Here is a 15,892-nt window from a genome sequence, read left to right as displayed (position 1 = left end):
CATCGACGTAAGCACCACATGACACTTGGCAGGCAGGCGGGACCGATGGGAATGAGTGAAGTGGTGCGCTCGCCTGTTGCTGCTCTGTCGACCGGCTGTTGCTATCAGCTACGCAGATTTCTCACAGATACACGCACATCAGCACTCACACATACAGCGATAGCTGACAGAGAGCGATTATTTGCAGCAAAGGTAGCAGCCGGTCGAGCGCGCGTTCTCTCTTTCTCGCACTAAACTATCTCACCCTCGGGCAAGTGCTCTCTGCGCCTCTCTCAGTATTCAAGTTGGGCCATCGGAACACCGGGCGCCGACTCAGCCCGCTCATTCGGTTAGTTCTTCAACGGAATTCAACGTTTTTTGACGTTTGTTCTTGTTGCATACACGCACACGCACGCAAACATAGACAGACATAGAGCGTGTCGGTTCAAGCACCAACGACGAGCCACAGAAGAAGAAAATACAATTTCTTTTCATGGTAATTGTTAAATAAAATTAAAAAACAACAGCCGATGAAAGTGAAATTTGTATAATTAAAAATTTTGTTCTCTTATAATAAATAAAGTATGATGAAAATTTAAATGAAAATATTTAATTGTGCTCGCAACAAGTTTTTGCTTAATATTTTCAAGTTTTGTGGCTCGCGACCTTTGCGAACTTAACGTCGTAACAGCGACAACAGCTAAAAATAATTAAACAGCGCATGTTTCACTAACTACGCGAATGTGTGTGTGTGTGCAAGTGTGTATGAGCGTGTCCGTGTATGTGTGTGTGTTGTCTTTGCTGCGGTTCAAGTTGAAAGCCCAACACATTAATTGCCCCAACGCCGTCTAATTGTCAACAGTTAAACAAGTTGCTCTTGTTGTTATTATACATATTTTGCTTTTGTTATGGTCGTTGTTAAATGTTTGTTGTTGTGTTTGTCAATTGTATATTATTCATATCAAACTGTTTGGCCTGCAAAAACATTTTCGAATTCGCATTTTTGCTCATGTTTCGCGCGCTCTCATTTTTTTGATGTGGCTCAGTGTATCAGTGTGTGTGTGTGTGTGTGTGTGTGTGTGTGTGTCTGTCTGTCGGATTTTGTATGTGTGCACTCGTGTCTCAAAGTCTCGCATTTCCTGCACAGCGCCGGTAACGTCTCTGCCTTCGTCTCCGTCTCCATCAACATCTTCGCCAGCGCCAGACAGACAAACTGAGGCAAAAACAGTTGAGCTTGAGAAGCGTCGCGACGCACCGCACCGCAGCGCAACGCAACGCGACACTGACACTGCCCCAGACTTAGAGTCAGCGTCAGCGTCAGAGAGTCGAAGACGCTGACAGTGGCAATTGTTTGTCCGTCCGGTCGTCGCTCCTTAACTGCCTCAGTCTGTCCCCGTCTCGCACTTTCGCGTGTGCAAAATTGCTCGCAATTATCATCGATCGCAGTATTTGCTAGCACTGCAAAATCCGTTCCATTTGCCCCGTTTACCTGAGCAACAGGTGAGTGCTGCAAATGCTGCTGTGCTTGCGTTGAGCTTAAGAGGAACCAAAGTAGTACATAGTATAGTTTATACGGCGAGCGTACAGGCAAGATAAGATACAGCGAGGTCTTTTATTGATTGCATTTGTATTCCTTAGCCAAGCTCAATTAATTTAGATATTTTGCTTAGACTTTGTATTAAGTTTGCAAATCTATCTGATCTTAATAATTACTCTACTAGCAAATCGATCTCTGATCTCAATCATACTTAAGTTATTTCGTTAACACATATTGCATAGATCAACTATGCAAATTTCTACAAATTTCTTAGAATTGGGCAGAACCATCTATGAAATGAATCTATAGTTTCAAGTATTGAAAGCGAAATTATCGAATAGATAAAAGCTAAACGAAACCGAAATGTAAACAATATACGAGAAAAACTTTATATATGACCTAATATGAAATACCCTTTACTAACTTTTTACAAAATTCTAATAATTCTAACTTCGAAAACAAAAATATGTATATTCGCTATAGATTCTGCTCGATATTGATGGATCGTTAAAAAATAAGTATCTCTTCTCATTTCCACATAGAAATGTCGATAAATATGCCTAACATATTATAACATATATTTGCCCATGGTTAATATTCCCGCATTACCCATTTGCAATGGGTATAATAATTAAATTAAAATTTTATCGGCCATAAATACAATGTCCGAGCTATCCAGCGATAGCCGGTTGCATAATTCCCGTACGTTGGTTAAGAGTTAAGAGCATTTAAACAGAAATTGACCGCTTCACTGTAAACACCTGCAAAGGTGAGTCAGTAAAAGACGGTGTGTGCTCGAGAGAGAGAGAGAGAGAGAGAGTAAGTAAGAGAGAGACAGGGTAGAGGGACTGCAAAGGCGAGTGCTCAGGTGAGTGAAGGCCATTAGGCCGTAAGTTGTGCCAAATACATGTGCGTATATCATTCTTTCTTCCTCGCTTCTATTTTTTGTTTTTTTATTTTTTGTGAACATTTCAAATTGCTAACTAAACAAACTCGAATCCCAACACAAGCAAAAAGGCAACAGAACCCAACTCGAAGCATATGGATCGCAGTGATCGTTCGTCAGCTTTTCTCTAATTTTTTTTTTTTTTTTTTTTTTTTTTTTTGTAGACCAAATAGTTTTCTGAGCTGTTTGTTTATTTAATTAACATTTATGTGCGGCTAAGGAGGTGTGTGTATATGTGTGCGTGTGTGTTCGCCGCATAGATAGCGGACGGACGGGCAAACATGAAAGCAAACAAAACCACATCAACTAAGTAAGAAAAACTAGGAAAAAAATCAGAGATGCTTTTAGTTACCACCCTGCACCACCCTGCCCCACTCGGCTCCGCCAGCATCTTGTGGGTCCATCTCGATGGGCGACAAAACCAATTGGTGTTCGTACAATGTCCAATTTATAAGCTGCACCGAGAGCTGAGCTAAAATTAGATGCCAACCAGCTGGCTCTCGTTTATTTTCAATCTGAGCTCAAGTAACGGCGTGTCTCTGTCGAGTCTATGAATATCTGAGTATTTGTAGTGCCTCTAGTGCCTGAGTATCTGTTGCTCTCTGCTAGCTGCATGCGTGTGTTCGGAAACGTTAAGCGATTCGAAGTGCACTAAAAATCACAAAACTAATCCAAATAGACATTTGCATGTGTGCATGTGTATGCGAGTGTGTGTGTCTGAGAGCATGGCAAACAATTCGAAGAAAATCTTTCATCAGCAAGACTATAAACTGCAATAAACTATAAAAAATAAGCGCATTCCACAAACAATTAGAGCATTGTAAACTATTAAGTGCCTCTTACTCAGGGCGATTCTAGAGATATTACTCTATAAAAATCAAGGTGCTATCTTAAGAAATAGAAGAGGAAAAGAAAAGGGGAGGGAAAAAAACAGAAACATAGAACGAGGAAGACGAAGAGGAAAGGTAAGAGCAAGAGTTCAAAAAAAGAAAGGCGAAGAGGATGAGCTCGAGAACGACGGTGACAACGATGAACAGAAAATGAAAGAGCAAAAAGAGGCAGATGAAAGTAAGGAAAAGAAAAAATAAATAAAATTAGAAAAAGAAAAAAGAGAGAGGGAAAGTAATATCAAGGAGCAGAAGAACAGGACAAGAACATCAATTCAAGAAGAAGAAAAGATGAAGACGGACAGGAAGGGTATGAGTGAAAGCTTTTACTGAGAAAGCTGAAGAAGATAAGAAAGAGAAAGAAAAGCACAAACATAATAGGGTATGAAAACAAGGGGAAAAGAAAATAATGAAGAGAAAGAGAAAGAGAAAGAAGAAGGCGAAAATAAGGGAAACATAAAGTAAATGCTATAATCAAATAGCAGATACAATATGAACACAAGTTTCAAAATCAAAATATAGAATTGAATATGATATACTCTCGATCATCTAATTTACATTCGCACACATTTGCGAAGGGTATTCGATGTGCAATATACATAGGTCTAAATCGGTCTAATTAACAATTTGCCAGGGGACACGCGTCAGTGAAAGCGAGATCCAATTGAACTATATTTAAATTACGATCCCTGCACGTTTCTTTTGCAGCAGCGCTCCCCTATGCCCATTAGCCTGAACCGTGGACTCCCCCGCAACACAAGCGTCCAACACAATGCTGCAGCACACGATGACGAAGCGTAAAACGCTAATCATTGCCTGCTTTGGCATTGCACTGGGCCTCTGCATTGGCACCGTATTGAAAAACTATCGAGCCCTGGAGATTGTGAAGCGCTGCAGCATGCGGCCAACGAATCTCAAATCGCCCAACGAAATCATCGGCCTGAACGATGAGGACACCATACAGAACTCTCAGCGCAATTTGGTTTTCGTGGGCGTGATGACGGCCAAGAACTTTATCGAGGGTCGTGCGCGTGCCGTGTACGATACGTGGGGCAAGGAGGTGCCCGGACGCATTGCGTTCTTTAGCTCGGAGGGCAGCTACTCGGATGAGCTGCCGGTGGTTGGGCTGAAGAATGTAGACGATCGTTATCCGCCGCAGAAGAAGTCGTTCATGATGCTGTATTACATGTTCGAGCACTATATTGATCGGTTCGAGTGGTTCATCCGTGCGGACGATGATGTCTACATGGAGCCGGATAAGCTAGAACGATTTCTGCGCTCCATCGACAGTTCGAAGCCGCAGTTCATTGGACAGGCGGGCAAGGGCAATAGCGAGGAGTTCGGTCTGTTGTCCCTCGAATTCGATGAGAACTTTTGCATGGGCGGTCCCGGTGTAATACTCAGCAGCGAGACGCTACGGCGCGTCGCACCACACATACCCACCTGCCTGAAAAACCTGTACAGCACTCACGAGGATGTGGAAGTAGGCCGATGTGTGCAGAAATTTGCTGGTATTCCCTGCACCTGGAACTACGAGGTGAGCTGAACGAGGTGAGCGACCTTCTGGCTACGTGTCTCCTACTGACGCTATCGCTACTCACCCTTGCAGATGCAGTACATTTTGCGGCACAATTCGAGTGGCCGTAATGCGTATACGGGCAAGCTGAAACGCAAGGAAATACACAATGCCATCACGCTGCATCCCATCAAACAGGCGCCGCTTATGTATCGCCTGCACTCCTACATACAGGGCCTCAAGGCCGAGGAGCTGCGCCAGGAGTCGCTGCTGCTGCATCGCGACATCAAGCGGATGGCCAAGTACCTGGATGTGCCCGATGACAGCACCTACATGCTACCAAGCGTCTCCCCCGGTGCCATTCCGGAGAAGGACACTGGCAAACGGCACTTTGAAGATCACAATATTCTAGGTAAGTTGAGTTCAAATTGTACCTTCAATACCGTGTCTGAAAAATACGTTAAATGGCCTTTGCCGAGCTTGTCACTGATCGGTTAACATCTGAAACTAGTTCATAATGTGATGCAAATGAACCAAACTGAATTCACATATCGATATCATTGATAGTGGTAAAGGCGTTCGATAGTTTTCAAAGCGTTGTTTTTTGAATGCACAAAACACTACACAGAAATTTACATTAATAAAAATTGAACTGAACGTGCATGTGGATATATCTAAGGGGATGCGTCGCAGATTGTGGCGCCATGGCCCATGCAGGCTGCATATGCCATCAGGTGTGCCAACAGATTTTGCTCCATGACGCCACTAAAGAGATGGGCCTGGGGACCCAACGCAAACACAGCCACATCTTCGCCAGAATGTACGCCCTTCGCATGTATATAGCTGGGCGTAAAGGATGCTAAACGAAACATACATATATATATATATATATATAAATATATAACCTAGAATTTCGCGAAAATAAATAACATTCTTTACTTTTGCTCAGATGCGGTGCAGGATTCTCCCGTTTGCCGGCCTTGTTGAGGCTCTGCCACTTGCCAATGGCATAGTTGAGCGTGCTGTAGGGTATGCCGTCCAAGTCGCGTTGGCTGGGATCTAGACCTAATATGGCTGTCCCTCGATTGGCATAGCCAGCCATGCTGAGTGTATGCGAATGATCCGCCGTAACAACAATCAGCGTTTCATTGGGATTTGTCAGTTGCAGTGCCACCTCGATGGCCTCATCAAGCTCGAGCATCTCGTCCAGCGCATAGCCGGCCCGTGTCTCGTGATGTCCATGATCGATGCGACCGCCTTCAATAAATACAAAGTAGCCTTGAGGCTCCTGTTCCAGCCGCTTAATAGCAGCTTCTGTCATGTCGCGGAGCCGCGGCTGACCTTTGGATGCAGCCAAATGGTAGGCCATATGGTTATCACTGAAAACGCCCAACAGGCTGCCATTGGTGGCACCGCAGTCGCGCAGCTCGCTCAACGTGCGGGCAAAACATCCGTCAGGATTTGCTGTCCGCCACTGTTTAAGCAAATCCCGTCCATCGCTACGCTCGCTGGCAAACTTACCCAGGCCGCCGCCAAGGATTACATCCAGATGCCGTCCTGGTGCATCCTCGATCAGCTGCCGTGCTATGTCCAGCTCCTGTGAACGCCTCTGCACGTGCGCATAGCCGGCTGCCGGACTGGCGTCCGTCAGTCGCGTGGTGGTCACAATGCCAGTTGCCTTGTCGGCGCGTTGAGCCCAGTTCAGAATTGACTCCACCTTGACACCTTGAGCACTCTGTCCAATGGTGCCGTAGTTGGTCTTTATGCCGGTGAGACATGCTGTTGCCGCGCATGCCGAATCCGCCGTCTGGCTGTCCGTGCAGTAGGTCTTACATAGACCAGAATACGGGAACTGCTCCACGGCCAGCTGAGCCTCCTCGCCGCTGTAGCCGGCATGCTGACCCTTTAGTATTCGTGCCGCTGTTAACGTGGTAATAGACAAGCCATCGCCCATTAACATTATAACGTTCCTGGCCACTCGACTGTCGCCCCCACCCGCCTCTCGACTACGCATCAGACGCACAGCCAGCTGCTGCTGCGCCTTGTCCATCCAATAGCTGGCATCACGCTCAACGTCGTTGGGTTTAGTTGCCCTTTCGCTGCCACAACCTAATGCATCACAGCAGACTAATGCCGTGATCAATGCCAGGTGGGGCAAGTTTGTTAGCCACATGCTTTACATAAAAATCGTGTCGAGGTAGTTGATTGTATAGAAATCTCAATGTTAATGTTGTCAAATTCTTGCTGGGACATCTTTCATTCCAGTCATGCCTACCTTATGAGCATTTGCCTGCATCATCTTTGCTCTCGGGGCTAAGCCCACGCAAAGCCATTTAAATTCAACGCCAAGCTTTTGCAAGTTATCGATTGACTTATCGAAATGATTGTGATTTACATACATATGTACATATGCACAAGCTATCGAACTTGCATTTACACATCTTATCGAATTTAATTTCATGTTATCGACTGTTGCAGGCATTAGTCCCGAGCTGAATAAATTTGTGCCCGCGAGCACAGCGGATCTGCTGGACTGGTCCTTTATAGCACGCAGCCTGTACTCGGCGGGCTCGGCCAATCCCAAGCAGAAAATTGACTCGGCGATGCGCGAGGGCCTCGAGGATGTCATCACGGAGGTCATGGAGAACATCAACTATTATTCACGTCAACGTGGCCGCGTGATTGAGTTTCGGGAATTACTGTATGGCTACCACCGTTTGGATGCACTGCATGGCCAGGATCTCATATTGGACCTCCTGCTGATCTACAAGAAGTATCGCGGCAAAAAGATGACAGTGCCCGTCCGGCGCCATCTGTATGTGCAGCGCGCCTTCACAGGCATCTTTGTCAAGGAGCTGGACGAGGATTTCTACAATGTGACGCTGCAGCAAAGTGAGTTTGATTACGCTAAGTATATATACATATATATATGTATATGTATGTATTTCCCATATTATCTTGCTTATCGTCGTGCAATTTGTCTTTAAGGCTTGTCCGCTGCAGGTCTGTTCGGCAGCCTGCTGCATAACGGTATGGCACGGCTCAGCAGCCACTTTACCATGGCCAGCAATCTGTTGACACCTCCGCCGGACACCATTGTCTTCGTGCTGCCTATTGCCGGCCGGCTGGCCACCTTCCAGCGCTTTCTGTCCATCTATGAACGCGTTTGCCTTGTGGCTGCACAGCACTGCGATCTGCTGGTTGTCATCTTCGGGCAGCCGGATGAGCTGATCGATCATCTGCAGCAGCTGAACGAGCTGCGCAGTCGCCACATATACCAGCAGATCAATTATATTCAGCGCAGTGGCCAATTCTCGCGCGGCGTCGCTTTGGACATTGCCGCTCGCTCCTCGTACATACGACAGCAGGACATTATCCTATTCATCGATGTCGATATGGTCTTTAATGTGGAGACACTGCAGCGGGTGCGTATGCATACGCAGCGTGGTCGACAGGTGTACCTGCCCATTGTGTTCAGCCAGTACGATCCGAAGCGTCGGAATGGAGCCAGTGCCTCCGAGCAGGTGCCCATTGACGATGAGAATGGATACTTCAGGCAGTTTGGCTTTGGCATTTGTGCCATATACAAGTCGGACATACTGGACGATGACATCAATGGCTTCGACAAGGATATAACGGGCTGGGGCCTGGAGGATGTCAAGTTTCTGGAGAAGATTGTGCGCGTTGGCACGCGCCAACATGGCTTTCTGTCCAATACGGCTGAAGTGCCGCTCGACTATAACGAGGCAGCCGAACAATGGCGACGCCTCAGCGTGTTCCGTGCTCCAGATCCAACGCTGGTGCACATCTATCATGACATTAACTGCGACGTGCAGTTGGATCCGCCGCAGTACAACATGTGCCTGGGCACCAAGGCCAACTCGCTGGGCAGCACCCGGCTCATGGAGGAGCTGTTCTTCAACAATCGACAGAACATCGACTTTATTACCGAATTTAATCGACAGAAGCATCAGAGTAGATGATGCGTGGGCGCCACCCAAATCCTGGCATGTTCCACTATAGTATTATGCTTCAAGCTTCCTATCAGTGTGCGTGTGCGTGTGTGTGTATGAGTGTGAGTGTGACTTGCTGCTAGCCAAAATGCCAAATGAATACCTTAGATATGCTGCAGCGGAATGGATGAGAGCGAGTAAGAGACAAGTATGGAAGTCGAGAGAGGGAGAGAGCTGCACATAAAGAAACCAGCACAATTATCGTTTTAGTTTCCCTCTCTCGATCCTGACATCTATGGAAAACAACTTGTTCCTTAGCATAGTCTTTTTTAAATTTTATTTTAAGTTCTGTTCTTTTTATTATTCGTTTGTAAATAAGTTTGTGACGCATTTTTGGCCATCTGTTCCTACTTTAAACTAAGCCTAACTTATCTAAATTTAAGCTTAAGTTCGTGTCAGTAGATTTTCTGACATTTTCTGTTACAAATATAGTATATAAAGCTCTTGTTCCATTTAAAACTAAATATGATGCATATGCAATGTATATTATATGTTTTAGGCCTACGGCAACTAAATAACATATTTTTATGGCAAAGAACATTTCATTGAGGTTGCAGATTGTGCAGCACCTGTTTTCGTCGTAATCCCTCTTGTGTATAGTTAATATAAATATATATATTGTTGTTATATTTACAAAACATTTGTACATTAAATATACAAAACGGAAATGCTGCCTTCGTTTAACATTCCTCGTTTGCCATCCTCACATGTAATCCACGGGCTCAATCCCCAGTAGCGCCAGCGCAGAATTGAGCACCTGGCGCACAGCCTTGACTAGATAGATCCGAGCATAGAGCACGGGCATCAGATTGGTGCGCTGCTGCACGAGTATTTGTTTGTGGCGATAGTACCGGCTGAACAGGCTAGCCAAGTCCACGATGTAGCGGACGAGCGAATGGACGGCGCACAGGCCCTGCTCCAGTTGGGCTAGAGTTGATTCCACCACCTTTGGAAAGGTGAGCAAATAGCCGTAAATCAGCTGCCAGTCGAGCTGCGTGCAGAAAGAGATGAATATTAATCAAAATATACAGGCGTATTATACATATACATATATATAAACGCATGCAGACCTCATCCTCAAGCACACTCAGATCGATTTTGTCCAGGGGCGGCAAAGGCTCATAGACGCCGAGATTCACCTGGGCTTGAAAGGTACGCAGCAACGTTTCGAGGCGTGCGGAATTGTAGAGAATGTAGTTGGCACCTTTGGAGCTGCCCAAGCCACTGCGCACCACAGTGGCGCCCGTGCTATGTCGCACCTCGAACAGATCCACTATGACAGCCGCATGGCCAAGCCGCTGCATCAGGCTCTCAAAGTTTTTCCCCTTGACGCAGTCGCGTACGCCATGGCGATGCATAGCTATTAGGAGCATATCATTGGAGCGCAGTCTGCCGCCGGCAATGCACATGAAAGGAAGCAGGTGAAATGCAGTTGGATATCACTGCGCCGACTACTTACGCCATGTAGCCTCCACTGGTCATACTTGTCGCCGTCTTCGTGGTCGGCTCCAGCACCGGGCCGCACACAACGCGCACCGTCTTCTTATCTTCCTGGCCGACTGAGGGCCGACGCGGCACATTATTACAGTCAACGCAGACTCTCAAAGTGTCGTCGGTCACATCGTCCGATTGAACCACACGCCACTTGGAATATTCCAAAATACGGCCCAAAATGAGGTACAGCTGCTTGGCACGGAACTTGTGCAGCTCTTTTGAATTGTGCTCGTCCTGGTTGATAAATCGGTTGTTCAGCGATAGGTGAATTGTGCTCGGCAAGAGCGCCCCATCACCCGCTGGCTCCCTATGCTTGCCATAGTTTTCGCCATTTGTGAATATGGCATTGAGAACATTGGCAATGATAGGAGCACGATGGAAGTGCAACCCGTAGCGTTCCCTCCGCAACTTTGTGATGCCCTGTAACGGAAATATCCATTGCTTGCTTTGTTCTAGCAGATCCTCCTTTGCTTTCTCGTCATTCAGCAGCTGCTCGATGTTCATACGCAACTGCAGACCGTGCTTCTGGCAAAAGCATTCCCAGTTTATATTGCTTGCCGCAATGCTCATATCTCCGCCTTCTAAGAGGTTCTCGTTGTGGTAGCGAATCAGCTCGCCGTACCGCATGACACACGACGTATCTATACCAGCCGGATAGATTGCAAAATGTTTGACCAATTGGTGTGTTAGCTCGGTTAATGGATTTTGAGACATGTCCGTGCCGTATTTAAAGAAATGAGAACACTTTGAAGGAGTTTAGATTTTTTAAAGAATTTATTTGTGGATTTTTAAATTGTTAACAATAAGCTGTGTTTCTGACTTGAGCAGAAATTTCGCCGCCAGCTGTGTTCAAAATACTTTTATCGATTGCAATTCACAATAGTTGCAAGTGCGCAAACACATCGCTAGGTAGTTTAGTTCACATGGTATTGTGGCGTTTAGCTATTAGAATGGACCGTTCATACCAGTAAGTCTGTTTAAGAATTTATACCTCTTTACAGATGATAATATTACTAATCAAATGGTTAGTGATAACATTAAAGATAATAAAAATATCAAGCTGTGACGTCACTGGCGTGGCTGTTGGTAAATGTATATCGATAGCATCGACTATCATCAACACGAATGAACTAACAAACTATCGATAGTGTTTAACAAGAACTAACAACAAAAAGAGCAACACTCACAAAATAGACACACAAAATATAGTATCCATAATTGTATGTTTCTATGTGTGCAATCGTGTTTGTGTGCGAGTAAAGGCGTTATGTTTTTAGCACTCATAACAAACTTTAAGCAATGCCGCGTAATTTAGGTCCTGATTCGGGGCTTGTAGATCTAGGCGTTGTGTGCCTAATATGTTTGCGCGCGGAGCCTGGATATTGTTCAATTTATGGTCAAGATCTGGAGACACCTCATATGCAAATTGTGGATAAAATACGTAGTTGCAGTGCATTGCAGTTGGAGAGGCCGCTCCTAGCACAGCTGCCCGACAAAATCTGCCATGGATGCCGCAACGAGCTAAGCATCACCTATCGTTTCCAACAGAAATGCCTAGAAGCACAAAAGATATTCCAATCGGCAGCTTCGGCCACACAGCTTGTGGACGTTGATAAATTGATATTGGAGCAAACACAACATCTCAAGTTGCCATCCGGTCTCCGCGTGAAGCGTTTGCCAGCTGAGCCAACCGCCAAAAAAGTTAAGTATTACAATGACGATGATGATGTTGCCGAAGTGCATGATGTGGATGATGTGGATGTTGAGGTGCACGCACTCATGATTCAGCCAGACGATAGCGCAACTACACTCATGCTGCAAGATGTGGCTAGTATCCCTTCAGATGCTGAGGAAGACAAGGTGATTGCACTGGATGTGGATTGGGCTGCCGAACAAGCGGAGCAACAGCAACAGCAACAGCAACAGCAGCAGCAGCAATGTGAATCGGAGCAGGACAACGATCTGGAGATGGATCAAGAGTTCGTGCACGAGCAGGAACTGGAACAAGACCAGGAGCAGGACCAGCAGCAGGACGACGATGATCAGGACTATAAGCTGGCCGAGGACGAGTATTTGCCGGCACAGACCACTCAGTGTGCTCCAGTCAACAACAACAACAACAACAACGAGAACAACAACATCAACAGCAACATCGAAAGCAGCGACAACAACAATAGCAGTGGAAACGGAAACAATGTAATCGTCAATGTCAGCGGAGTGCGACCACGCCGCCCCACAGAGCCCAAGATCTGTGACATTTGCGGCAACACATACAAGTATCAGCATGCGCTCAATGCGCATATGCGCCGGCACAACAACGATCGGCCGTATCCGTGCGAAGTGTGCCAGAAGGCGTTCATTTCGAATGTGGAGCTGCGTCGTCACATGCGTGTCCACACCGGACAGAAGCCGTATGGCTGCCTCTACTGCGAACGTCGCTTCTCCGACTTTGGCAGCAGCAAGAAGCACGAACGGATTCATACCGGGGAGCGGCCGTACATCTGTGAGGTGTGCAATAAGGGATTTGCCTATGCCCATGTGCTGTCCGTGCATCGGCGCGTGCACACGGGCAAAAAGCAATTTCAGTGCACGCAATGCGACAAGGGATTCACCAAGAAATCCTATCTGGCCACGCATATAGCCCAGCATGTGAAGCAACAGCCGGTGGTGGACCCAGGCACGGGAATGTCACTGCGACTGCCGATGCGCAAGCGACAGAAGCAAAAGGGGCAGCAGCAGAGGCAACAGCATCAACAGGAACAGCAGCTGCGAAAACAACAACAACAACAACAGCAGCAGCAGCAGCAGCAACAATCACAATTGCATTACAATGATCGCGATTTGGCCGTTGGAGACGATGATTCCTATGATGATGACAGTGTCAGCGTTGGCATCGGAATGACCAATCTCAACCAGGCGGGCGGCGAACAGGCCAAAGTGCTGGAGGAATGCATTGTCACAAATGATTTCATGTTCAACGACGATGATGCGGACGACGCTGAGCAGGATCTGGACGACTATCATGATACGCAGCTGGACGATAGCGAATTCCAGAACGTACAAGATGTCAAGGTGCCGTTCGGGCTTGTCAGCGGTCTTCTCGATGCCGATGAACTTGTCAGCGATACCAAATACTTGATGGAATAGTTGTATTGCCTCTCCCCCTGCCCCAGCCCCTGCCCCTGCCCACGCAACTCCAATTACCCAATCCATTGACCCACCTTTAGGTCTTAAGCACGCGTGCAAAACAAATTAGTCTAGAGCTCATCAGCTGTGTAAATAAAGTCGAGTTGGCAACGGTTTCCAACATATATTCAAAAACAGAAACAGAAACAGAAGCAACAACAACAACAACAACTAAAGCTATCAACAATAATATGCGGATTCAGTTATGTGGATTGAAGCACAACTGTATACACGAATTTGGCGCTCCACATGCAAGAATTTGTCAGAAGACGTCAGAGTGCTCCACATTCATATAGTCCCACATGTTCTAAAGGCCATTTCGAAATAATTCTGAAATGTTACGACTCAGTCCGACCTACAACAAATACAAATATGTGCATTACTATAGAATACAATTTCAATTAGCATTTACTTGTAACTCTCATTTAAATATTTAGTTTTTATTTAATATTTAGTGTTTTGTATATTTGCTATATAAAAATTCGGACAATTGAGCTAACAACTTGAAAAAAGGAGAGACAAAAAACAGAGAGAGGTTCTCGGTTTTCGGTTTCGCGTTTATCGCACGTTTCTGCTGGCAGATGTGGAAGATGAAAGATGAGAGATGAAATGCGAGTAAGCACGTTTTTGGAACCGGTTTTGGTGGCGAGGTCAACGCTTTGGCCATCGCTGCCCTGCGGGCAGTGTTCAAATGGCCAGCAGAATTATTAACATAATTTATTTTTAAGCTATTGCAAAACTTCGCCCTAGACACGAACAAATTGTTAAAAGAAAAAAAAAAGAAAAATAAAAAAAAAAACATCGATGTCTGCTAGATGAGAGAACGTTGAAAACAATAAATTACAGTTGACTGGCCCATGGCGACACGTTGGAACAATAAAACTTGAACATCAACAGATGCCGTACTCGTCCTCTAATCCTCGAAGGTGATCCGCCCGGGCCCATGGTTCTTCATGTAGCGCCTGTAGGCCTTGTAGCGCGGATTCTCGGCCAGTTTCTTCTTCATGTCCTCGTCCTGATCGGTCTTCCACGCGACAAAATTGTCACGCTTCCACAGTTCAAGCTGCAGATACTCCTCGATCTGTTTGTCCTCCAGTGAATTGAACTGGTGCTGACCCATGCCCATGTGGCGTCGTATCAAATAGAGCTGCTGCTCCCGGCCGTACGGCTGCTTGAGCACCGTGTAGCGCCAGAACCACAGCGCGTGCCACGCAATGAAATTGAACAGCGTGTACGGGCAGATGAGCAGCTGCACCCATAGCACATCCCATAGCGTCGGCTTCGCATAGCCGCCCTGAACGTCCATTTTCTCCTCGATTACCTTGCGTATAATACGCTCGATTTCCTCTTTCTGTTCCGTTTTCGATAGGCTCTTGCGATTCTTGCCCTTGCGATTGTGCACTCGCTCCTGGATCTCATCTCGGGCTATGTCCAGCGCCTTGTTGCGATACTTGGGCACCGTTGAAAAGTATTTGATGGCAGCATCGTAGCGCTGCCAACCAGAGTAGTACTGGATTATAGAAATCACGGTCAACGTCACCACGATCACCACGCGCACATCGACTTTGGGTGCCACACGTCGTCGGTAGTAGCGATAGTAATGCGCATAGTAGGCGTCCGGGTTATCCAGCATGTAGTCGTAGTCTGTGCGGGACTCCTCGTCGCGCAGTATCTCGTAGGCGGTGGCAACGAGCTTAAACTTCTGCTCGGCCAGCGCCTTGGCCTCCTCGCCACGGTGCAGATCGGGATGATATTTGCGTGCCAGCTGCCGGTAGGCCTTGCCGATCTCCGACTTTGAGGATTCACGTGTGACGCCCAGCACATCGTAACAGTTCTCCTTGCCACAGTAGAGACCGTCGAGTAAGCCCAAGCACAATGTAGGCAAGATACTGACCAAGAGGCAGGTGTAAATCCAGCTTTGAGACTGTTTGTGTGGCATTTTGTACGTGTGTGACTGTGTGTAAAAGTATGTGTGTGTGTGTCTGTGGCTAGCAACAGCTGTTGCTCCTTTCTCCGGGTTAGACTTTTTGACAGTTCCCCTGAGCTGTCTCCTTATGTTGGTATGTTGGCTATCTTGCAACTGTAAAGCCCCGTTCTCCGCTACGTTGCTTCCACGCTAGCGCTTAGAGGCTTTTGCCACTTTCACCTCAACTTCTTAACGTTCTGAGCAGGTAATGCTGTTGTTGCTATCTAGAGTTGTATTGGTGTACCAATGGAATCACATTGATTCCGCGCCGCTTCACAGTGAACTAGTTCTTCGTTTGCACCGGCTAGCAAGTGGTTACGATTACCTTTACCTCTAATTAATTTATGGTAGAGAGGTTGATTTGTAAA

The 15,892-nt window shown here is 46.5% G+C and overlaps 5 protein-coding genes across 11 annotated transcripts; 2 read left to right on the top strand and 3 right to left on the bottom strand.

Moving 5' to 3' along the window:
• The first annotated feature begins 292 nt into the window (after positions 1-292).
• Chsy (Chondroitin sulfate synthase) lies at positions 293-9,562 on the top strand. 7 transcript variants are annotated; one of them, XM_089475529.1, is made up of 6 exons: positions 293-475; positions 1,127-1,479; positions 4,061-4,886; positions 4,959-5,277; positions 7,344-7,757; positions 7,854-9,562. In XM_089475529.1, the coding sequence occupies exons 3-6, from the start codon at positions 4,122-4,124 to the stop codon at positions 8,846-8,848; spliced, it is 2,493 nt and encodes an 830-aa protein (XP_089331655.1). In that variant the 5' UTR covers positions 293-475; positions 1,127-1,479; positions 4,061-4,121; the 3' UTR covers positions 8,849-9,562. The 7 variants fall into 7 exon arrangements, with proteins under 7 accessions (XP_089331655.1, XP_089331651.1, XP_089331653.1 ...); XM_089475525.1 differs by having other exon boundaries at positions 4,058-4,886; XM_089475527.1 differs by lacking the exon at positions 1,127-1,479.
• Positions 5,449-7,144, bottom strand: Alp11 (Alkaline phosphatase 11). The gene is made up of 2 exons (XM_018016611.2): positions 5,805-7,144; positions 5,449-5,724 (listed from the first exon to the last, which is right to left on the bottom strand). The coding sequence occupies exons 1-2, from the start codon at positions 7,036-7,038 to the stop codon at positions 5,540-5,542; spliced, it is 1,419 nt and encodes a 472-aa protein (XP_017872100.1). The 5' UTR covers positions 7,039-7,144; the 3' UTR covers positions 5,449-5,539.
• LOC108619823 (uncharacterized) lies at positions 9,479-11,323 on the bottom strand. The gene is made up of 3 exons (XM_018016612.2): positions 10,338-11,323; positions 9,949-10,267; positions 9,479-9,869 (listed from the first exon to the last, which is right to left on the bottom strand). The coding sequence occupies exons 1-3, from the start codon at positions 11,084-11,086 to the stop codon at positions 9,582-9,584; spliced, it is 1,356 nt and encodes a 451-aa protein (XP_017872101.1). The 5' UTR covers positions 11,087-11,323; the 3' UTR covers positions 9,479-9,581.
• A 180-nt stretch (positions 11,324-11,503) lies between these two features.
• LOC108619819 (uncharacterized) lies at positions 11,504-13,988 on the top strand. Its single transcript, XM_018016609.2, has one exon. It carries the CDS (start codon positions 11,672-11,674, stop codon positions 13,517-13,519), a length of 1,848 nt encoding a protein of 615 aa, XP_017872098.1. The 5' UTR covers positions 11,504-11,671; the 3' UTR covers positions 13,520-13,988.
• LOC108619824 (dnaJ homolog subfamily C member 25 homolog) lies at positions 13,978-15,784 on the bottom strand. The gene has a single exon (XM_018016614.2). The coding sequence runs from the start codon at positions 15,495-15,497 to the stop codon at positions 14,472-14,474; it is 1,026 nt and encodes a 341-aa protein (XP_017872103.1). The 5' UTR covers positions 15,498-15,784; the 3' UTR covers positions 13,978-14,471.
• Between the last annotated feature and the right edge of the window lie 108 nt (positions 15,785-15,892).

Source organism: Drosophila arizonae, chromosome X (assembly GCF_054131065.1).
Source record: "Drosophila arizonae isolate 15081-1271.41 chromosome X, UAZ_ARI_1.0, whole genome shotgun sequence".
NCBI classification, from domain to species: domain Eukaryota; kingdom Metazoa; phylum Arthropoda; class Insecta; order Diptera; family Drosophilidae; genus Drosophila; species Drosophila arizonae.
The sequence above is the reverse complement of the archived record's forward strand: the minus strand, read 5'-3'. Positions and strand labels throughout refer to the sequence as shown.

What these genes read in the sequence shown, in the direction of transcription:
- LOC108619824 (XM_018016614.2), bottom strand. Translation starts at nt 15,497, where the DNA reads ATGCCACACAAACAGTCTCAAAGCTGGATTTACACCTGCCTCTTGGTC.
- LOC108619823 (XM_018016612.2), bottom strand. Translation starts at nt 11,086, where the DNA reads ATGTCTCAAAATCCATTAACCGAGCTAACACACCAATTGGTCAAACAT. An exon ending in ACCAGTGGAGGCTACATGGC is followed by an intron (nt 10,268 to 10,337) that starts GTAAGTAGTCGG and finishes TGCCGGCGGCAG; the next exon opens with ACTGCGCTCCAATGATATGC. An exon ending in TGAGTGTGCTTGAGGATGAG is followed by an intron (nt 9,870 to 9,948) that starts GTCTGCATGCGT and finishes TTCTGCACGCAG; the next exon opens with CTCGACTGGCAGCTGATTTA.
- LOC108619819 (XM_018016609.2), top strand. Translation starts at nt 11,672, where the DNA reads ATGCCGCGTAATTTAGGTCCTGATTCGGGGCTTGTAGATCTAGGCGTT.
- Alp11 (XM_018016611.2), bottom strand. Translation starts at nt 7,038, where the DNA reads ATGTGGCTAACAAACTTGCCCCACCTGGCATTGATCACGGCATTAGTC. An exon ending in TGCACCGCATCTGAGCAAAA is followed by an intron (nt 5,725 to 5,804) that starts GTAAAGAATGTT and finishes TGTTTCGTTTAG; the next exon opens with CATCCTTTACGCCCAGCTAT.
- Chsy (XM_089475527.1), top strand. Translation starts at nt 4,122, where the DNA reads ATGCTGCAGCACACGATGACGAAGCGTAAAACGCTAATCATTGCCTGC. An exon ending in CCTGCACCTGGAACTACGAG is followed by an intron (nt 4,887 to 4,958) that starts GTGAGCTGAACG and finishes TCACCCTTGCAG; the next exon opens with ATGCAGTACATTTTGCGGCA. An exon ending in TGAAGATCACAATATTCTAG is followed by an intron (nt 5,278 to 7,343) that starts GTAAGTTGAGTT and finishes CGACTGTTGCAG; the next exon opens with GCATTAGTCCCGAGCTGAAT.